Raw genomic sequence first — 23,443 nt, 5'->3', positions numbered from 1 at the left:
TAAAATTCTCCATGGTAACAGAAAACAAATGTACAAGCAAGACAATGGATTTGTATTCTCAATACCTCTTCCCAATTACTCAATAGAAAATGTCATCAGAACATGATACTTTAAAAGTGGTATTTAAATCATTACTGAAATATTGCCCATATTTAAGTCCCAACCCGACTGGCAATTTTTGGTTCCCAGAATGTTCTAGTTACATAAGCCTTTGGTTTTAGTAATGTTCCCTGTATTACTGTTACTTTTGGTTAGGTATTTGGTTGCCATTTGGTTGCGGTTGAAAGTTTTCGTTACGTTCTTTAGATATTAGCTGTTGGTTACATGTTTGGTTCCCTCAATGTTCTCCTAAAGTTCCCCCAACTTTTTAAATTACATATATGTCATGAACATTTTTTTTCATGACATATATATAATTATGTATTAATATAATATCTTATTATATTCTTTTATTCATGATATTTTAATAGTTTCTGTTTTGAGTTAGAGATACATATGGCCCAGAGTCCATAGCTGAACTGTTTATTATTATTAAAGTGTAATTCCAAATAGGATGTACTTGACTATATTGAAAGGTCAAACTATCACTACATCTGCAAATGTCATCCTCCTTTTGCAGACACTCACGAGTACAATAATGCGGATGTGTCTATATTTCCCCTGGAGAACATCACGATAACTGCCAAATTCAACCTTAAAGGTCAAAGGTATCTTTCAGGTGGATGTTACTTTGGTCTATGTCTATCCTCGGACAGTGCTGCCTGCAACACTGCATTTAAGAACTGCAGCTAGCAGTTACAAAGCTGTATTGATTGGTTTACATTATTGACATCTTTGAGTCTTTAAGTCATACTTAAGACAGGTGTGATGTAATGACACACCTGTGCAGGAAGCAGCAGTCATGGCACCATCTGATTACGTCACCCCCCCCACACACACACACACACACACACACACACACACACGTACACTCAAAGCAGTTAGCACTCCATTAAACACCATGGCCAAACATGAGATACGACTGTCCTCTGTCCAAACCCACTTTGCATGATGGCTATCAATGGCTAGTGTTGGCTCCATTCAGTCGAGAAATGTTCAAATTTGAGATGACAAAGGGGTCAGTGTGTGACACGGATCTTTGGCTACCTTACCGGGTGGGCATGTCACGCCAAACCGAGTGGGAAAAAAACAACAGACCAAAAAATGAGCATTATATCACACCTCTATTTGCTACAGTGCCTCTGCAGAACAGCTTGAATATATCATATCATATCATAGAGAAGTGAATTACAGAAGACTTAAAGAAGAATACAGATGGAAGTTAGTCAGACTTGATTTGCAAAAATATATATCAAAAGGAATGAGATGATCAAATGTAGCCTCTTTGATTCCTTTTGGGTCATTCAAGTGTGTCCAAAACTGACTTCACACAATTAGTCTCTATCCACCACCTTGTAGGCTCATTGTAGCCATAAGGTGCAACAGTAATTCAAACAAGAAAGAGCAGAGGTGAGAAAGTCTGTGAATCTGCGACTAAGATTTCCTCTTACCTCCCATTCTTCTCCTGATGTTAGGTGTTTCTGCTAGATGATCTATCTATATGTGAAAAAGGATACCTGTATGTGGTGTAGCTAGCAGGCAGTATGGTAGCATGCTTAATCAAAAGAATAATAGGTGGAGACTACAAAAGGGAGGGTTGAAGAGCTTGTTGGTGCATGCTTGACAGGACAAATCTGAATACAAGACAAGCTTTTCTTCAACTTTTAGAGGGCTCTACTCCAATTTGCCTCATTGTTAAATTGATAAATATCTGTGCACCTCTGTTTATGAAACAGCAATCACTCATACTGTTTCTGTAAACTGATTTCTTAGAACTGACAATGAGTAATTTGTTTGTTTGAAATCCCCCCCGACCCCAAAGAAAAAAAAAAACACCCCTGATTTGTGCAATCATATCATCCAGTTGCTGTAATGTCCTGTTTGAACATGCCAGTCAGTCAACAAATGATTCAGATCTGCAACTATTCAAGCAGAGGGTTGAAATGGTAATCAAGGATCTTTGGTTCAAGGTTCTAAAATTCAATGCTTCTATCAAAGATCCTTCTCCGCTTTAACTCTCTCTAGCTGAATTCACAAAGCCAGATATTCTTTAGAATATTCATTTTCCAACATTCCCATGACACACCGGCGTCACGGTACACCAGAGTGAAGACTCATCAGAGCATGACTCTGCATCTCCTGGGAAGCCCTGGCCGCTGTGTCATTCGAGGTAGACCATATACCTTTCCTGTCACATGCAGCCTCCTGTTTCACTAGCGGTGTGACTCACCAGGGGACACACTGTATCTGTTGACCAGAGAGAGAGAGTTCCCTTTTAACAGGGAAGTTTAAGAGGACACGAGACACCTCAACCACCCTTGGAGAACACCCACCTTTTTTCTCTTACAGTGACTGAGCTAATTCATGCTTAAATTAGTAAAATGACATTCAGGAAGCTGTCTAAAATAGTCAGTACACATTTAATTTAAGTGAACAAATATTAACATTACCAGGGATTTACAAAACAAAACATAAGTTCAAATGCCATGTGATAGATTTGCTTTCCAGTCAGTTTCCCGAGGAAGGAGACCACGTCACAACTTGCTCAAATGCCATTTGACAGAGACCATCAGCAAAACAGTATAATTTTTGATAGAGGATATTGATATTAATATTGATTTCATGTCTTCAAATGGTGTCACCATACACGGTATACATTCAGACTGCCACACACATCATGTGGCATAAACCTCTAATTCTGTGAAAAATAGTACAAATTATACAAATTAATTTAAATCACCTCACATTAAAAAAATCAAGTACCGTTACACAATAAACAGATAAAAAAAAAAACAGGTTGAAAAGCACACAAGATGATGTGTGACATGCAGCATTCACAGTCCAGCCTCCTGACAAATCCACACACATAAGCCTCTAGAACTTTCTGGTTAAAAAAATAAACACTTAAATAAACAAAAAAAATTGCACTCCACTTTACTGTACATTCATGTCAACTAATGTCTGTTTTGCATTTTAACAAAATTCTGTTAAGTTATTTTTGCATGAGCTGAGCAGTCCAAACCAAAAGATCAATCGTTAAAAAGAAGAGGACCGAGCCTTGTCCTTTCTGTCCTCACATCAAAGCCCCAGCCCCACTCTAAATACAAACCCTCCCTTTCCCTTCCCTTGTCATTTAACTATATACAACTTCTTTAAATAATTCTGCTGGTGGAACACTGGTCTTGGCTAGTCGTTATAGGCTTTGGATTTAAAGCACGAGCTGTCCTGAATCATGTTGAAGAACATCTTCTCGTAGAGCCGGTACATGGTGGAGGCCCCGATGATGCGGGCGATGCGCTTGAGGCTCTTGAGCAGGCGCTTGGAGACGGCGTGGCCGCGGGCCCGGAGCCGGCGCAGGCTCTGCGCCAGGGCCTTGCCCACGTCACGCTCGCTGTTGCGGCTCTTCCACAGGTGCAGCAGCTGCAGGATGTGCTGCTGCGAGGGGCAGGAGACCACCAGCGTGCGCACCTCCTCGTCGCTCACGCGCACGCCCGGCAGGCTCTGCGTCACGGCCAGCAGGTCGCCCAGCGTCAGGTTCTTCAGCCCGGCGCAGCGCAGCACCTTCCTCTCGCACACGTTCACTCCTGGAGCGGAGAGCAGGGAAAACATACTTGGTTTTTAGGCTAGAGGGACAATTTCACAAACTGCACAAAAAACAACAAGTCCCATCTTGTACTGATGCAAATCTCAACATTTTAGTGTCATCTATACCAACGCAGCACCTTAACGGACATGTATGTATTCTCTTTATGTCCTATGTACATGCTTGAACTCGAACTTGGACAACGTGCCTGCAGATACTGCAGAAACGTTTACTGGTCTGGCCTTTTGTGGCTCTGGATCAGGTTGAAGTCTTAAAACAATCTGAATATATCCACCTCAGGATTTAAATATGTGGTATATAGAGTTTACAATTCTGCCTGCATTGCGCTCAACAAAGTTGGCCAAACACGCACACAAACACACACAACTATTTCAAGCATTTAAGTATGGATGAATGGATACTCTACACCGCTTTAACGAACAAACTTGTAGCATTTTACCACAGGTTGTGTAATCCTTTATGGAACTGTGTATTTTCTGAATGTTTTTCATGATGTAACAACAAGGCTACTGTGTGCGAGTGTGAGTGTGTGTGATGTTATTATTGGTATGGGCCCACAGAACCATACCCTTTACAGTAATCCCACAGTCATATGGTTATGGTCAGTCAGCTTGACATTTTCTTGCTCTGCATCGCTTTGTGGGTTACTATAAGCGAGGCTCCACAACGAGGGAAATACCCTGTGCTTAGAGAAGACCCTCGGAGGACAATTCATAAAGCAGCACATGGAGATCGGCACCTACTGAAGCCACTGTGCCTCCACTAATCTGAAACAGTTGTGTGAAAAAGACCAAAAATATGCTAACAGTGCCATTGGTTTGCTGTTTAGCAAAGGCTCATTTTCTCGAAGCTGTCGGCCTCTACAAGGGTTTCTTTTTGAGTGTGGGGGGACTGATCTGAGAGCTATTTTTCCAAGAAAACACTTCTGTTGAACTCTTTTAAAACCAGTTCCACAGAAAACAAAAAAAGAAGTCCTACAAGGGATTTCTGTTCTGTGTTGAATGTGTCTGTTTACTGAGTAATGAGTAATTTGTTGGCGACCCACATGGAAGGAAAGTGAAAGTCCAACGCTACAAAACAGCCTCATTACTCTCTCATGAGAGTGAGACTGAGTTTGAATAATAATAAAAAAAATAGTATTAAAATATGAGGGCAAAGCTCACTTTATCCCTCTTCAACAAAACAAATTACCTGAGAGTAACCTGATGGTAAAGTACACTGGCTCACAAGTCCCTTAATTCCTTTCCCCCAACCAACATCCTGCCATTAAACTAACTTACAGACTCAACAGCACAAGTGAGTCAACCCACAACTAGGCCGTAGGCAGGCCACTGTAATGCACCCCGCAACCGCAGCCCAGGAATGTGAGGATGAGTAGTGCATTGGTGGTCAGAGTCGGGGGGTCGGAGGTCGAACCTTGGATGATGCTGAAGAGCTTGTCCTGGTCCTTGTTCTGCTCCCTCCACAGGCGCAGGAGCTGCAGGAGCTGCTGCTGCGGGCTGCAGGCCTTCTTCAGCCGCTCCACGCTCTTCCAGTCCACGCGCCGGCCCGGCAGGCTCTCCAGCAGCCGCTCCAGCGGGATGGAGGCCAGGCGCGGGGACGCCAGGAACTGGAAGATCGCCTCCTCGCACAGCAGGGTGTCTGAGCGGGAGAGAGAGAAAGAGAAGGAGAGAGAGAGAGAGAGAGAGAGAGAGAGAGGGGGGGGGGGGGATTAATGACGACACGCAGTATGTCTGGGCAGAGATATCATTTTTCCTGTCAACTCTTTCAGACAGACTGGGCCGATTTCGACTTAGACTCTCAGCGATAGGCCTACCTAAGATTTATACTAATCCTTGCTGGACGGGTTCAACTTGTACCGCCAGAGTGCTCTCTAAGACTACAAATAATGACTGCAAGATGAGCAAAAAGATAGTATTCTTTTCTTTTCGTGGTAGTGCATTCAAGGTTTAGACTCGGTGCCCTTTATAAAGAAAAGAAAACCGTTATATCTTACTTAAATATGTGACTGTGACTTTTGGCCATGAAAAATAAGATGCTATATACCTTTCTATATTACCATTCAGTAGTAATCTCTATGATAATGGGGTAAATAAGACACTTTACAGGCCACAGTTGTGTCCATGATAGGAATGCAGAGTCCAAACCAGTGTCACCCACCAGTGATTTACAAGGTTGTAAACACACTGTGGTATATGATGTACATAATTGGTCTCTGTAGGTTTGATGTGTGTGGTTGTGTGTGGTAACTGTGCTTCATGTGTTCTATCCTTCAAAGGATCTATGTAATGTGAAGACTAAAATGTATTCTATGTTTCTTTAGTTTATAGGTTGAGCAAAGTTTCCAGGCAAATAATCTAGATAAGACCGAAGGTCCCAAAAACAATATGACCAGACAGGCATGAATCAAAAGCACATTTTTTTGGTGGGAAACCAAAAAATACACCCTACACCCCTTAAAGAGGTCCAACATTGTCGCTGTAAATTTTATTGTGTAAAAGAACCCTTTATACAAGCCAGTAGCAAATGACTTTTACAGAACCTTTAAAAGGGGTTCGACAGTTGGCAAAAAGGCTTTCACTTCATCTCTTTAAGGGTAGACACTGAAGTTCTCCTTCAACTTCCTTTTAAACAGCCTCTTTTATCACAGCGCGGACATTCTTTCTAAATGACGGCCAGGTAGTCATGGTTTTATCAGCAATTAAAGAAAACATCCTCCCTGTCTAATTAAGTGCCGAGCTGATTATAAAAGTGAGTCAAACGTGAGTTACAGTGATAAATGACTTTGGACCACCAAGCTTTCAAAGGAGAAAACACCCAGGCTAACTCACTTTCACATGTTCTGGATAAGCCTTAGCAAATTACCAACACATGATTCAGTTATTCACTTTGCTTGAGTCCTTCTGTCACTGATGCCTCAAATCAAACAAAGCTGCGACAAGATATAATGCGTGCCGTTTCTCAGAAACACAAATGAAACATACAGTGAAACTCTACTTTGTTCTCAGAATCATTCATAATTTCTTCAGTTCCGGATAAGTCAGCCTCTTACCGACATGTTCAGTCAAACTATATTTAGTGTACTGTACCACACCTTTCACATCCACATGCAAATATTGCAAGGTATTTCATTCTGGTGAAGGATACTGTAAACGTGAGTGTCATGCGGGTGGGTGTGTTTGTGTGTGTGGGTGGCTGTGTGGTATTGTGTGTGTGTGTGTGTGTGTGTGTGTGTGTGTGTGTGTGTGTGTTTTTGTATGTGTGTGTGCTTGCATGAACACATCTCATTGCTTAAAAATGAGTAATATGTCCTTGTTGAGTGTCTGTGTTAGCACCATTTAATACTCAAGTATGAAGCCAGATCCAGAAGGAACTCCTTATGTTGCCATCAACGTGAGTCAGTTTCCTCTCTGGTTGTCTTAGGATATGATGTCACCTTTTAAACATTTCCTTATGGGTCCTAACAGCTGTCTATTTCTGTATTCCGACCCTTTCTCTTTCACATTGCGAATGAGGACTGGATGGAGGATTATGTAGGCATGGATGCTTCTCCACAGCCATCAAATTGCAGGACTGCTATTTTGCTGCCACTCTAGCCAATGTCGCCAATGAAAACATAAAATCTAGCATTTTGTGACAGTTACAGTTAAGTTTCACTGTTCAAAATCTATTTTGCGAATGCTCCATTTTACTGACACACTTAAAGGTGCTGTAAGCAATTCTAAGAAAGGTGTATTGGAGTAGTGGTAGTGGTCACTGCCTGACATGAAGCGAGGAATCCCTAACCGTAGTCTACATCACTTTGGATAAAAGCGCATGTTAAGCGCCTTTATTTTGCCCTTACTTTCTAATGTAATAAACTTTCAAATCAAATTCAGCAAATGCATCTTCATGGTCTGCTAGCTATCAGGTCTGTATCCCTATGTTCCCCTGGTCCTATCAGGTCATATCCCTATGTTCCCCTGGTCCTACTGTATGTTCCCAGGTTTTCCCCAAAAGGGTCCTATGTTCCCCTGTCGCAAAACATACCGGGAACATAGGGCCCTTTTAGGGGAAACCAGGGAACATAGGACCCTTTTTGAAATTAATAAAAAAAGGGTCCTATGTTCCCCGGTCCTGTACGAAGTGGGGAACAAAGGACCCGGGGAACATAGGACCTGGGGAACATAGGTACGTACGCTCCCGTATGAAACAGGGACAAAAAACAGTGTTCGCACACAGCCCTGACTCTGTAACTGGGGAAAATACAAAGTGGCACTGACTGTGCCACACGATACTGCAGCAACAGGCAGCGCTTGTGCCAATGCACGGGATAGGGGGAGAGCAAACACGCTCCACAACTCCACAGTCAACATAATGACATTGCCAGGAAGGAGACATGGTGGAGAAAAAAGCCCAAGTAAGGAAAGAGAGTCAAAAGAAAGAAAATTGTGGCAAGAGGCAAATCATCCAAATCAGCTGATTAAGTAAGAAGCATATCAACGGTATAATGTTTGGCTGGACACATGAAAGTTGCCGGTTTGAGTCCTGGCATGGTCAGTAAAGCAAGTTAGGCCTTTGGACTGGACATGGTTTGTTATCTACATCGTCTCAGTCCACTGAGCTGTAAAATGGGTACAGACTTTGGGATTAACTCGCAACAGACTGCCGTCTTAGTCCATTTTTTAAGATTATTAAACATTAGTATGGGGAGTCTGCGCTTTATTTCTACTGCACAAGAAGCGTGCTCTCTCAGAGCAAGGGCGGGACTGTCGAGTATTGTTCAAATCATGACTTTGTACGCTTGGATAATCCTTCAACCAATCAGACCAACGATCCGGTGCATCTTTTGGATAAGATAGTTTGTGATTTGAGACAAAGGTTCTGGCAAGGAACAGAAGAGATAGATGTGCAGGTTTCCAGCCTGAGCTGCCGGGCGAAATCCAAATTCGCCGGCAGGTCAGGCAGGGTTCACCCAGCCTCCTGCCGTCCCATCCATCTGTTTAGATCACCACAGAAGCCAAGTATAAGCACAAGCTTTATTAGCCATGCTAAGGAAATCACTAATGATAAGGTAAGGCGAAAAGGTCTTCAAACATGGAACCGTGAAGAACAGCGAGGTTCTCTGTTTCTGCTTGATAAATAAGTAACATTAGGCATCGTGTAGGCCTATACTGTTGTTCTGACGCTGCTAGCTATATAGTGGCAGGAGAGTTTCTGGTTTTACGGTAAATCATTTCAGTACTCCACAAAGCACGAGGCACTTCAAGTGCATTGATTGAAGACCTCATCATTTCTGCATGTGCTTCTCAAGTTGCTGGTGGTTGTCCTAGGTTTCACCTCAGGTGTGTGTGTGCTTTTCATTGAAAGGTAAGTTAGCTACGCTTTGATTGAAGCTAGCATTGGTGTTCACTCAACTTAGAAGTGCTTAGATTTGAATTTAGCTTTAGATCATCATGGTTGTTTTGAAGGAAGATGAAAGAAGAGCTCAGAATGCAATTCAATTCCTCTTACTTTTCCTGCTCTTTGCATTTCAGCCATTTTTTATCCTTTTTCATTCCTATTTACTGTCAAGCTAGATTTAAAGGAACGCCAGTTCATGTTACAGTAAGTTGATCATTCAAGTATTTGGTCAACCAATGAGTCACTGAATCAGTTCTGGTCAGTCAGTCATGGACAGACAGACATCCGCTGTTGCGGTTCAGTCGGGGGGAAGCTTAGTAAGAGCCTCTACTGAGAACGGGCTGTACAGCAGCCACAACTGCTACAGCGGTTACTCCACTTACCATTTGGATTTATGCATTTTTTTTTAAACTGCTTGGTATCAATATTTTTTTTTGTTTGGCTAGCTGACACAAACCTAAAATCCGGTCTTCGGTCATTGCAGTTTTAAAACAATCAACACAATACATTTTTCTCTGATCTCGACTTTGTTGGATTTTTGGATGCAGTCCAGTGTGCTGGCAGGTTATTTATGTGATGACGTTTTATACTATAACATACTTCAACGCTGTATGACGCTAGAATGTCTAAGACTATCTCCACTGGGTGACCGGTTGGCCTTCAGGCAGCTCTGGATTCTTCCATATTTCTCTTTTGGTCAGTGAAGCCCACTTATTGGTGCCATTGCGTTTACAGTGTGCATCTATGATTTGTGGAGTGGAGCCTGGAGGAGTACTTTTGTTTGGCTGTTGAGATCCAATGGCAACATTTTTTTTCCAGAATGTCAACGGTTTAAATAAACTGGTAAAATAAAATCTCGTGAGAAATCTCAATCTACAAGGTCAAAAAAAAAAAAAAAAGTTTGATCAGAGCTGCAGAATAAAACCAATATCAAACTTGTGAATATGAGAGGAGTATCTGAACTCTCTGGATTTAGCCCAATACAGCTCCTCATGAATCCTTTTCATTAAGAAAAACACATGATGCCATGCCAGAGCAATAAACTGTATGCTTCACAGAACTAAATTTGCCAGGAAAGAAAGCCCACACATTCTTTTCCCCCAAATTCCATAGCGTTGCCTAATATGTAACCAATACATTTCCACAGCCTCGCACTGTTTTCATTGGACGGACCTGAAAATAAATGCCCTTGGTGTGTTTCATTAATAACCTCGATCAATAGCTATGGTTGCTGTAGAATTTCAGCTGCATTCTGAGAGAATCCAATCACTCATTCATTGCAGCACAGGGGCCTCAAAGGATTTCCTAAATGTGAAACATCCTAGTATGTTGTAGGTGGCGACCTGGTACAAAACTATTAGTGCAAAACGGAGCACCAACTTGAACAAATGTTTTCTTCATTCTACACAAGGTCGACAAGAAGTTGATCAGAAAAAAAAAAAAACATTTTGTTGCTGCCTGAATGTTACCACTATATGGCTCTCGTGTAAGAGTGGGAATATGTTAGACACTGATAAAAAAGTGCAAACCCATTCTGACAGCATCGTAAACTTCATGTTTTGCATTGAAAAGTCATGCAGTGAGTGGCGCCCTATCTAACCTGGCCTACTCTGACGTTTGAATGTCGGTGCCGTCATAGTTGTCATGGTATTGTCCAGGGGCAGGTGCATACCTGTGTGGCACTGCATGTCCAGGGAGTTGCACTCGGTGGAGACAGCTTCGTTCTCACAGACCACGTCCTGCGTGCTTGTTCCGCGTTGGAGGGTCTTGTAGCCGAGCATGCTACAGTTGCGGTGGGGGACGCAGGGCTCTGAGGCCGACGATACACTAGAATAATAGCCCTCTGGACAAGCCTTGCACGCCGTGTCACTCTCTGGCGTCCCTGTGCACACAAATACAGACACACAAAGTCAGGCTGAGTTGCGCTTGAAATGTAGATAAGATAAAAAGTTGATATTTACATACATTATTCACATGTGTGTAACTGTACTGTTCACGTCATCAAAATGTCTATTGTCGTGTATCTCGGGAGCATGACATGACATGTTGTCTTCACGTAGAAATGTGGCCCCACTCAGTATAGGTCAAAAGTACAGTTTTACATGAACAGTTTAAGGAGCTGACATACAGATGAATTGTAATGGGTGTCTATGTAACTGTCTGCATCCTCCACATTATATGTAGGGTCTCCAAATCACTTCCAGCTGGTCTGAATTGGAAATGGTTTCATGATGGGCAGACAAATGATCTGCCTGTGAAAAAGATTTTCCTGAACTTTTGGCACTGACCAAAAGATAAACTGTATAAAGACCACCGACTGATTCACATTTAGTTCTGATAACTGTGGGAGAGGCGTGGACGTGCAGTTAATGGGGGTCGTTTTCAGTAATCATCATACATATGGCTTGAGGTTTTTATTGATGAACGTCAGACAATCAGGAACAGAAACCTCCTGACTGCAAACAGCAAAGGTCAGTTTCTGATACTGAATCTCCTGCTTCCCTTCATTCTGGGTCACATGGTTTGCTAGACAGAAACACTCTCATTACATACTATAAATAAAACAATTATAATTACACACACTCAGACCATAAAAATAGCCAATGAAGAACTGACGGGGTTTTCCCCTTGTGAAGAACTGATATTCCTGAAAGAGTTCATTTCATAGAACTTCTTGTTTGTACAATAATGCCTAATGCCTTAATCTAACAATAAGTGGCAGTGTTTCTCTTTGTCTCTGTCTGTCTATCAATACATGTACAGTATAGATATATTTTTTCTTCACACTGTAAATTACAGTGAATCTTCTTGATCAGGAACTATATTGCCATCTTCTGGTGACTTGCAGACTATGAAACATTTCAAATAAAATATATATATATATATCATTTAATTTATATATTTCATATATATATATATATATATTTATAGATGTCTCTTGTCTAAATTGTCAGTCTGTATTAAGCATTTTTTTCTCATTCATATTTCACATACCTAGCAGTGCATGTTACTACACATTATGTAAGAAAAGTGAAAGTGTAATTCTTGTATAAACTGTGGAAAAGTAAGAGTTTGAGGGAGATGTCAACGTGCCACAAAGAACCACTATTCCTCATCTGTTATGGAGACGTAGCAGACTGTTGATGGGAAGGGTTTGGCCAGGGAAATACCCCCTTGGACGCTGTCCATAGCGTTTGGATGGGCGCGCACTTTACCCGCAGAGGGCCAGGGCATGAAGCGCGGCCTGATTAAAAGTGGGGAGGAAAGAATCTCAAAAAAACAAACGTGGCAATTAAAACGCCATCGCAGATGGATCCCGCCGCTCCCCCGAGTCCACCCCGGGTTCTGGACGAGCAGGAGGACCGCGGCCGATCACAGCCAACCGAGGCCGGTTAACTGCGCCGTGATGAATGATGCTGTCACTCACTGCCGCCGGACGCTGCCAGAGAAGTTATTACCCCTGCGCCTTCCTCGAAAGGCGCTCTCCCCGCGCCTCGCAGACCTGTCACTCACACAACGTATGGCCTGTTCTGCCCCAGCCAAGCAAACACATCCAGCACACTGGACCCCTCGACGCACGCCAGGGATAACACTCGTTTTGGTATTTACACATTGTTATTAGCTATTCCCACTGTTATCTTACGGGTGTAGTTTATACAAGGCATGAAACTGGAGTTTTGGGAAGATGACAGAATGTATGCTTTCACAATCCTCCATCAACAGCAGCTGCGCTCTCTGTGATTTCTTTTTTCAGCTTCAGCTCTGACAGACCGTGGAAGTTGCCTGGGAACGAAGAGTCATGTGGACAGTGGGGCCTGCAAGACATAAGCTAGGGACGTGCACCTGCTGAGGAACGGCAGACAGAGCAAGGAGGCGGACGGTGACAGAGACAGGACAGGACAGGACACTCACCCAGGACCGTGACGCCGCTTCCGGGCAGGCACTGCGTGTGGCGAACGCAGAACTCCACCACCAGGTGGTAGCCGGGCACGCACTCGCACACCTGGTCGTGGGTGGCGTTGCACTCCTGCCGCACCAGCTGCTTCTCCTTGCAGACGGCCGTGCAGTACTGGCAGCTCTCGCCCCAGTGCCACTGCTCCGCAAAGTGGCGCTCCGGGCACGGGCTGCACTCGGTGCGGCGCTGCCCGTCGCAGTGGCGGCTGACCGCCGTGCCGGGCGGGCACTGGTCGCACAGGTGCAGCTCGAAGGTGACCGGATCTCGATGCGAGTACTTATGTGGCTGCAGGGCCCAGGCAATGGAGGCCGTGAGGAACTGAGGAGAGAGAGAGAGAGAGAGAGAGAGAGAGAGAGAGAGAGAGATGAGTTGTTATACATCAGGGAGTAAGGGCCAGCAATGACCCGGTCTCCACTTCAGGAGACACACAACACCACAAGGGTACCATATGGCAGACAACATCAGTGCCCTAGCTGTGCCCTGTCCAAGGCACTCATGGCAGAATAAATGGTGTCAATATTTGCTGCGGAATGGAAATGTTAGCCAGCAGTGCATCTGTTAATTCAGAGCATGTTTGACTAAAAGAGCATGTCCGCTGCGTTGCGTTAGGCCTGGGTGGAGATTTGTTCCCGACACACAGGTGACGTTTGACGAAGCCAGAGAGCGAGAATCTGGCGTCTGGTCGCGAGGAAGACTATGCTAAGTTTCTGGGTCCCTTGGCCAGCAGCGTGGCGGACTTCCCCGAAACCCGGCTGCCATAACAAAACAACAACAATAACGGCAAACGGAACGGCGTGTTTTCCGGATCTCCCAGTTGCCCTGGAGTGACTTCTCTTGGCACCTCCTCAGACGTGCATACTTCACGCACGCGGACGAAAGGATGTGACAGTGGCTGAAAAGTCTGAACGGGTGCCCGGACCAAAACATCAGTCATGTTCTCCATGGCAGGTGGCACGGCATTTCTAAAGGAAATCATTAAGTCTTCCGATGTGTCTGACTGTGGGGGAATGCCATAGGAAGAGGAATAAAGAGGGTGGAAAAGCCATTGAACTTTTAGCCTTTTCACTGTTCAGTGGGACGTTGCCATTTGATGACATACTGTTCAGCGCTCTAGACCATAATTATATGGCTGTATAGGGCCTCTGACGACCATAATTGCACCATTCAAATGATCTGAAGGAAACTCACAAAGGATGACTCTTGTGGCCTGTCGCCAGCTAAAAATTCAAACGCTTGATTTCAAGGTATGTTGCATTCATCTATGTTAGACGCATGGCTGTATGTTGTTTTAAACTCAAAGGCATGTTACAAGATTTCTTACATTAAAAACAGAAACAGAGCCGGAGCTACATGGCCACCAGGATTCCATGAGACCATGCATATGTGAATTAAGAGGGCAGCCAACTAGCCTATCAAATCTACACATTACACTGGGTCATAAGCCACAGTTTTGTTTAGAGTTAAATGAACCCAGGACAAATCCTGGGGTCAATTGTTTCAATGTAACTGAGGCCACTGACATGGATGGGTAACTGGTGTCGGGAAAACTATTCAATGTCACGTACAGCAATACGGATTCTGATTCCCGGGATCGGCTCTGATTCAGGAACAGCGAGTGTGCGATATCTGAGATCTCTGTAAATCTGTGCGCTGTGTGCACACACAGGCTGACAGGAAGACAAATGAAGGCTCTTTGCTTTGACAGAACAGAGGACACAGGAGAGTGCACACGCGGGGCATTACTCAGTCTCCCCACAACAGCCTAACACAGACATCAGCGCTTCAAGCACTGCTTAACAAAGACATCATCTTAGACCTCTAGGCTAAGTACAGGCCATCTTCCCTATACAAGACAGATGGAGGCAGCTATGACTGACACTACAGATTCACACAGGAAGAAAGTAGAGCAACCCGTCCAGTTTTGCATTAAATTAAGCTGGTTATTAGATGCTGACAGACTCTGCACACATCAACATTCAAACACGTCAGCGTTCAGACTGCCATCTCTGTTCAATACAGGATGCATCACCCAGCTGAAACCACTGCTAAACTTAGTTCTCTGTGATTTCTGTGATGTTCCCCTCGCCTGGAGGCCCAGCAGACATCGTCTGGGCGGCCTGGCATTAGACAACTGCAGGTCTGTCTCCATCATCATCATCATCATCATCATAAAGCCATCATGACTTCAAACAGCATGCAGATGAGAGAGAGCAGATTATGTACACAAGCCATGCGTTCAGAGACAGGATCACAGGAGCCCACCTACAGTCTCTCTGTTTACCTGACCGGCTGCAATGTGAAAGGAGCCATTATGATCATAAAATGTTAATGGTTCAAACTGATTTTATATTATGATGATCAAACGGAAAAAAGAGGGGGGAAAAAACAAATAGTTTAGTCAAACATTTACAACACTATTATTTTACTAATGTTACTGTATGTATGTTATGAAATGTCATTTTTGTCCAGAGGACGAAAAGGAGTGTAATATGGGGCAGCTGTTATTGGCAGTTATTACTGTCAATGCAAAACAAAACACAACACTGATTTTGGCATGTAAGCCTAAACCGACTGAAATGAATGAGGAAGTTCATGCCCCCATTACTTCCCATCGGCTTACTTGCCTGCCAACTAAACAAACGTCAAGGCCTCAGTGTACCCTAACTGTAGCTTAGGTCGAACTCACCGTTAGATGGAAAACAGTGCTTATCTAGTCAAGCCGATTCACAACACCTTGGCGAATTAGGGAAGTGCAACAGCACCCACCTGCTCAGTCGGAAAGATCAAAGACTTGAGCTTTTTTTTCCTGTGATAAATGGCAACGGCTTTAAGGGTGACCCCGCTGACTCGTAGGCGTACAAAATATTGAACATGCCTATTCAAATTTTTGGAAAATGAAATCATATGTAAAGTCCGTTGAAATCATGCTTGATCATGTAGTTAGATACACATCGAAACATAGATGTAGGCTATGCAAATGAGTAGCGGCCAACTTGACCAACATGCAAAACATATGATGGGAAACAACTAGTCTTTTCAGTAGGTAAGTTGTAAACTTATTCTGAGGAAGAATGCAGTTTGGACTTTTTGTAGCCTAACTTCCATAAAGAAAACCTGATATGAGACGAATCCTACTTCATAATTTCCCGTTATCTAGGCTATTCTATTTCAGTAGCCCATTTGCCTATGTATTTGCCTATACAAAGAAGGCTAAGCACAGCTGTTACTCGTTGTTGTCCCTTGAATAGAACGGGAAAAAAGACATTGACCCGTTTGCAGCATATTTGAATGACTTTCAGGCTTTTATTTGTATGCTTCCTGACGTCGGGAATGAACGCGGCAATAAGTTCCACATTTAATTCAAGCCACTCCGACTCCAACTCTTGCTGTACGCATGTTCTGTCTGAGGTGACTAGAAGTGAGCCTTAGAAATGACAGTTTGAAGTAGAGCGAATATCATGACTTGTCAAGCGCTTCAATTACCTTTCAGTGACATAACTCATACTGTTTTCAAAACGACCACTTTCCGCAGGCTACAACTGTATTCCCAAAGGTAACAGCAACAGTGTAGCCCTCTTCTTTTCCCAACTAAATGCAAAGGGAGAACCGGTAGATACTCAGCGCTGAACCGATGGTGGCTTTCACGTATTAGGTAAAGTGTTTTCGCGAGCCCCAGTCAATTGCGCAAAGACGAAACAAATACGTGGACAGCAGCACTCACCATGTATATTTTCATCGTTGTCTGTGGTCTCATATTTCGGACAGTCATCTCTCCTCCCAAGAAAAGTCCGTTTGAAACAGACCGTTTCCATACTTATACTTTGGGATAAGGGAAGAGGTCTGTGCCCACCCACTTCACCAACTGGCTCAGAGAACATCCTTAAAAAAAAAAAAAAAACGTGTGAATCTCTGAAGTCATTCTTACGCAGAGATGAAGGCAATAAAAAGGAATAAATATGGAAATATGACGTTATTGAATGCTATAGGTCAGTCTTCGTTGAAGTTAATGATGTAATTACTGGCATACTCATTAAGTAATTACTCATGCTCCACTCAGTCAGCACGCATACATTAGCCTACTGTAATGGAAAATAAGTAACAAAAAAGCATCTCATTTTTATTAATATAATCAGTCATTGGCAAGATGTTGAAAAAGAACATCTCATATATCCCACATTTCAATATGAAACTCGTACACAGAAGTCATTACAATTGTGAGCAAAAATTCCACAAGATCATCCAAACTGACAATTTGGCAGGGAAGTGTACTATGGCAGTTTGTTGTTATTATATTTGTCAGTCCTGCTAAGATCAGGTGACATTAATTTAATGTCTCTTAATGCCTGACTACAGTCTCAAGTCAAGAACTCTTTAATGAAATTCATCAAACTTCAACAATGCTACACTCCCTGAAACCTGCCATTATAGGCAAATGGTTTGCTTATAATTCAAGGTTGCTTAAAGTTGTCCTGAAAAATCAATTCAGGTTTTTGAGTTTATGAGTTTAGTTGAAAATATATATATATATATATATGATTTTAGTTTAATTTTCTTCATCTTTCATTTACTTTGATATTCCTCTGAATTCTGATCCAGGTTTCATGTGGACTGTTTTCAATGTAGCCTATACCAAATATTGTGTCAGGCTACAGCACACAAGAACCTCTGACAGGTAGGCCTACAATGTTTTAGTTCAACTTAGTTCCAGTTGTCAGCATCCATGTAGAACAAGTAGGGCAAATATATTTATCTGAAAAATAGCACATGGATTCTAAATCCCCCCCACAGATTTTCAAGTCCAAGTTTGTGTAAGCTTTTCTCTTCAGTTCCCCCACACCCAGTTGTAGGTCACAGGGGCTGCTGCAAAGCAGCTGCATGTAAAAATGTTTTCAACAGTAACGGTTTTATGGCAGAGCCACAGAGCACGTTTCTCCCCACAGTTCACTGCCTGGGCGTCCTTTCCCTGCCTGGTGATATCAAAACCTCTCAATGGAGCTTCTTCAACACTTCCCAGAATGTTTCTGCTGAGAGCATCTTCACTCTCTGGAAGTGCATATGAATATGCTTAAACAAAAATGCAAAAAAAGAAATGAGACAGGGGTGATGACAGCTGTCGTCTGACCAACTATTGTGTCTGTTTTTTTTATTTCTTTTTTATGGGTCTGAGCCTCTGAGATCTGACACAGAGTTGAGACGACGCTGAGTGAGTGAGTGAGTGAGTGAGTGAGACAGAAAACGGCTCTGCTTCCTTCAGCAGACTAATGACATGTCTAAGCTCCAGCCTCGCCGATACGTTGCGCAGCAGTGGCCACAGTTCCGACAGCCGCCGGCGGAAACCTTAGCGCTGGGTCACCACAGCGGCGGGGAGCGCGGGCGGCCGACGCACGGCTTTTTTACACGCAGACGGCATCGGTGACGCGTGGACGGGGCCTCGCCAGCCTGTGGCCAGGCCCAAGGGGGGGGGGGGACTCCTCCACTTCACTCGGGCCGACGTGCGCACTGGGCAAGACGTAGGTGTCGAGAGGTCAACCATCAGAAAAACCTTGTGGCCTCTGAACTGACCAGCTCAGTGCTTCCCTAACCCACACACTCTCGTCGTAAATAACTACTCCTAAGCCCACTGCTGGCTTGAACGCTTTGCCACTACATCTTACTGTATGTGTGTGTGCATGTGGTTCCCTTTCCCGGGCTTGGTGAAGTTAATCCGGCTCCTTTGCCACCAAATCACATATAAACTCGTTGACATGTGGCCGCTAAATGATTGAATACCCCCCCCCCCTCCTCCTCCTCCCCCCTCTCAAATCACAGCTTTCACTTGTGTGAGTGTTTGTGCATCTGAGAAGTCCTGCTGGGAATTTAGTAAATGAATTGGCTTGCCAAACCACTGAATGATCATTTAGCAAATGCAGAGAAGTAGGGCCATAAAGTAGTGATGACATTTGCATCCTAAACCTACTGATATAACAGCCTCTACCCCCAAGTCCCCTATTGTGGCCGCAGGACTCTCGGGTTCAGAGATGAGTGACAGTAAACGCATCAAAAGAGTAATTTCCATAAACTACATAACGCAACCCTTGCAATTTGGGTTGACAGAAATTCTGTACGGATGACACAGGGATGTTTGTGAGAAACCACAGAATTTGTAAAGGTTTCAAAGCAGCACTACAGAGTTTTGGTCTAAAACTAGTGAGCTGGCTTCCGACAATACATGCACAACCTTGCAAACACCACCCAGAGCCTTGTTGGCACTGCGAGATGCTTGCTAACATTCTAACTGGTGTCTTTTGGTGATATAGTCGGCAACGTTGCGCTGGGAAATGTTCTCTTTCATTTCGGCGGTGTGGGCCTACCCGGAACACATCTGCACAGAGCGTATCCTGGATGGTGGGAATGTCCCTCTCATCACCATAAACCATCAAAATAAATTTGAAGATGATGCCAAAACTAGTTGCCTATTAAAAGCACACCTCAAAAAGTGGTAAATTATTGCAGTGTTTTTTTTGGTTAAATGTTCCTTTTTGAATCTAAAGCTATACCTCTAACATAAATTAAATCTCTTTTTTTCATATCAGAAGCTCTGTGTGAGTCTGTCATAAAAACGTTTCCCATCGGGTGTTTTTGTTATTGTGCTTCATGTGGGTATAAACAGTTGTCCGCAAAGGGATGTATTTTATACCACTAAATGCTAGTGGTAGTCAAGGGGACACCTCTGTCAAACCTTTACACAAGCTCCACGACCTGTTCCAAGACATCTAAAATGGCCAATTTAGGTGGACAATGCTAGAGCACACATCAAAAGCGAAAACGATGAGCAAACGTACAATTCTGAGGATAGCATTTTTGTGTAATGAGCTGAATTTCCCAGATTTTGCTGTTATGTTATAATTGTTTGGTAGTATACAGTGTGAGGCAAAAAAAGTCCTCTCATTTGACCTCATTCTTGGCATCCACAATTGTATGTTTACTTTTCACTGTTACGGTTTTGTGTCATGCATGTAAGGGAAGTACTTGCCTCCCCTCAGGCAGGTTTCAATTTAAAACTACCCTCAGGCTTGCCACAATCTTCAGGCTCAGCAAAGAAGGGGGGAGGGGGAAAGAACACCTGCTTTTATTCATAATGCCTGATGGCAATATAATGCAAAAAGTGGCAGCTCAGCCTGATTGCACTCCTCAAGTGAATGTGACTTGATTGAGTTAGAGTTAATGTAGGGCAGGACCTTAGAATGAGGCCCATTTCAAGGTCTTCTCTCTCAGATGCCACAGTCCCCTTGAATTTCCCCCACTTACGGCTACAATGTCAAATACCACCTCGGCACGGTCTATTCAGGACGACAGCTCTGTGAGTCAGTTGACATCATTCAGAGCGACCACGACAATGGGGACTCGGGGAAGCCTGTGGCGTGTGGTCTGATGTGAGTGAGCGTCCAGTGTCCCATCACCTGACTGCGCTGACCAGCATGATGAATAGGGTCAGGGAAAAGGGGATGTCCCATGTCGGAAAGAAGAATAGCAATGTTGGCATCGAAGCTGTGGGTGTCAGGAGAGAGTGAATAACTGTCATCAGCCGGGTGAAAAATGTTTGGTGTGCGGTGTCCGAGGACCTATTATTATGCAGTAACACACAGTCACTTAGCTGGACGTTAGCACTAAAACGTGACCCTACCCCAGCTAGAGACCTGCCACAAGTATGGAGCTCCGGGAAATAATGGCCGCAAAAAGATTTCTCAGACACAGCGGCACCTTAAAGGTAACAAACAAGATGAAAGAATATATCCCACATTCATAAACATTTCACCATGTTCTACAGTACTCTTTTTTTACCTTTCACTTAAAAACAACAACTAAACAAAGCTTGACAACTTATAATTAATTTAATCATATATCACATTCCCTTTTCATACATTCTGGCCTATGTCAGTTCATCCAGTGAGGAATATTATCTCTTTTATACTAATTGAAAATGCTTAAATTTGTTTAGCAGTTTCAAAGATAACATAGTGAACTCACTAGTTTGGAACTCGGCACAGAGGCGGTGAAGATGAATTGATTCAGTTACTGGGCCATAGCCCAGTAGTTGCCTTTGAGTTACAACTTGTGGCGTGGGCTACATCTTCTGTGAGGGAAAGACCACCAAATCACAATTTGTGCTCTGTTTTTTATGGTCTTGTCGTTTATTTCAATGAGCTGACGTACAATCATCCCGATGAGTCTGTCAGCTTCCTGGCACCCAGTGTAGGCACTGATGACATTCACAGCTGGGGCCCACGGCCGAATCTTACTCGTCTAGCAAACAGAAGCCTCAGACTGTGTTTGTAAAACTCCAAGACATCACAATCACACAGACCAACTCTTGGTAGATCAGAATCTTACCCATCTAGACTAGCAAACAGGGGCATCAGACTGTGTTTGTCAGACTCCCAGACATCGCAATCACACAGCCCAACTTTAGGTCGGTCTGAATCTCACTCGTCTAGCAAACAGAAGCGTCAGACTGTGTTTGTAAGAATCCCAGAATCCCAGACATCGCAATCACAAAAGCCCGACTCTTGGTCGGTCTGATGCAGTCTCAGTGAAATACCACGAGGTTTTGCGGAGTTAATCCTGTCCAGTCCATTAGTCCTGCTCCCCCGCTCGTCCACTGCAGTGCCCAGCCGGAGATCAGCTGACTTTGGATCCGGCCAGTCAGGCCTTGATTAGGCACGGAACTGTGATGGCCGCAGAGAGGCCCGCGCAGCTCCACAACCTGCCCAAATCCCACTGCTCTCCAGACATTCTAGGCTGTTCTTCAGCTTTTACCCAGAAATAGAACCACTAACTACAGATTTCCTTTTCATCACTATCTTTAAAGCATTATCACCACAAAGGAGTCTGAGGCCTCTAATTCCACAGTAAACAGCGAAGCATTGTAGGGAAATTTCGAATTTCATGGGAAGAAAATAGTTGTGAAAGAGATGTAAGTGAAAGAGACTTTCGTCACTAATCCATGAATTGCATCCCTTTACTGTTGTGGTTTTGGAACTTTGACACGCTAACTGCTGGAAAAGTCAGAGACCGAGTAAACATATTCGTTGGCAGGCAGTCAGAATCATTCTGACACATCAGGTAGAAAACGAGCTGTTGATTTGTTGTGTAATATAATTCCACACGCGTGTGTCATGACCACCCTGATGGCTTTGTAAACTATAAAGATGGAAAAAAACCTCACTATCTTGAGTAAACTACAAGAAATGATAGAGATCACAGAAATCTGAAACTTACCTTGCTGGCTTTCATTTAGAGGCACTTAGAAAGTCCTCATCTGGATTCATGATGTACAGTATGTACAGTTTGGACTATAGGGCTTGGTAAAGAATGTGACTTTCCAAGACACATATGCATCTGATCATTGTATCAACATCATATTTCAGCTGATACAATGTTGCATTTGTCTGGAGCAACTTTTATAATAAGGCCAGCCCTTGGGTACTGTAAGACATGGCACCGAGTTACGATTCCTGTGCCTCTGGACCAAAAATCAAATGGCTTTCAGACAATTCTTGACGGGAATTCCCAATACGCATTACAAACAAACTCCGGCCGAGGCACAGAGCTCATTTTATGTGTTTAACCGTTAGCCGCCAGAACTCAAGGCTTATGCCCCGAAACGGGTAAACACATTGGGCCAACTGTTTGTTTTCAGTTTGTTTTATCCGTTTCACAGGGACGCGAAAATGAATATCCGAGTTGTGCGTGATGTTTGCAATCCTAAAACGGGCGCGTGGTAAAGCGGTACCTTCCCTACTTCTGTGGAGAAAGATCCAAATACAGACACCCTCACTGTACACTGGACGTGCTGAGACATCCCGTCCATCCCCCCAGAGGCGAACCCTTCGACAGCCTAATTATCACTCTTTGAGGGACAGTCTTTCTGTGGGTCAGGGCAGGGGTTAGAAATAGTATGTTAACCTTTGAGTCGGGGAAACATTGAATCATCACCATTTGTTGGGCCCTCCTCAAAACACTGAAATTATTTCAGGCATTTCTATGGAAAATGCTAAATGCTATTGCCAGACAGAGCGTGAGCAATTCTCCCCCATGGCCTGTTGAAATCACTAATCAGTGCTTATGTCTTTACACAGTGTCTGTGGAAATGTTTCCATTCTGCGTTGTTTTTACAATCTCTGTAAGCAGTTTCCATTCAAAGAATCTGCAGCTCTTGTTACTCTGGAAAAGATGACAAACACCAACAGACTACTATGACAGATCCGCCATCAGCTCACTCAGACAGCTGAGATACCGCAGTCCTCCTGTCAGACTGTGTGCCTGAGAGTGAACATGCAGATGCATGCGGATCCTTGGGCATTCTTTCATGGTAAAATAAAATCAAACTCAATTTCCCTCCCGCCCTCCTCTGCACGTATAAT

The 23,443-nt window shown here is 43.7% G+C and overlaps 1 protein-coding gene across 1 annotated transcript; it reads right to left on the bottom strand.

The window, feature by feature from the left end:
• Window positions 1-2,500: 2,500 nt before the first annotated feature.
• Window positions 2,501-17,202, bottom strand: LOC134076454 (tumor necrosis factor receptor superfamily member 11B-like). Its single transcript, XM_062531522.1, has 5 exons — window positions 16,762-17,202; window positions 12,998-13,358; window positions 10,758-10,967; window positions 5,120-5,344; window positions 2,501-3,683 (listed from the first exon to the last, which is right to left on the bottom strand). Exons 1-5 carry the CDS (start codon window positions 16,807-16,809, stop codon window positions 3,286-3,288), a joined length of 1,242 nt encoding a protein of 413 aa, XP_062387506.1. The 5' UTR covers window positions 16,810-17,202; the 3' UTR covers window positions 2,501-3,285.
• Window positions 17,203-23,443: the final 6,241 nt, after the last annotated feature.

This window comes from Sardina pilchardus, chromosome 3 (assembly GCF_963854185.1).
Source record: "Sardina pilchardus chromosome 3, fSarPil1.1, whole genome shotgun sequence".
Lineage (NCBI taxonomy): Eukaryota > Metazoa > Chordata > Actinopteri > Clupeiformes > Clupeidae > Sardina > Sardina pilchardus.
Note: the sequence above shows the minus strand (reverse complement) of the source record. Positions and strands in the feature narration are given on the sequence as shown.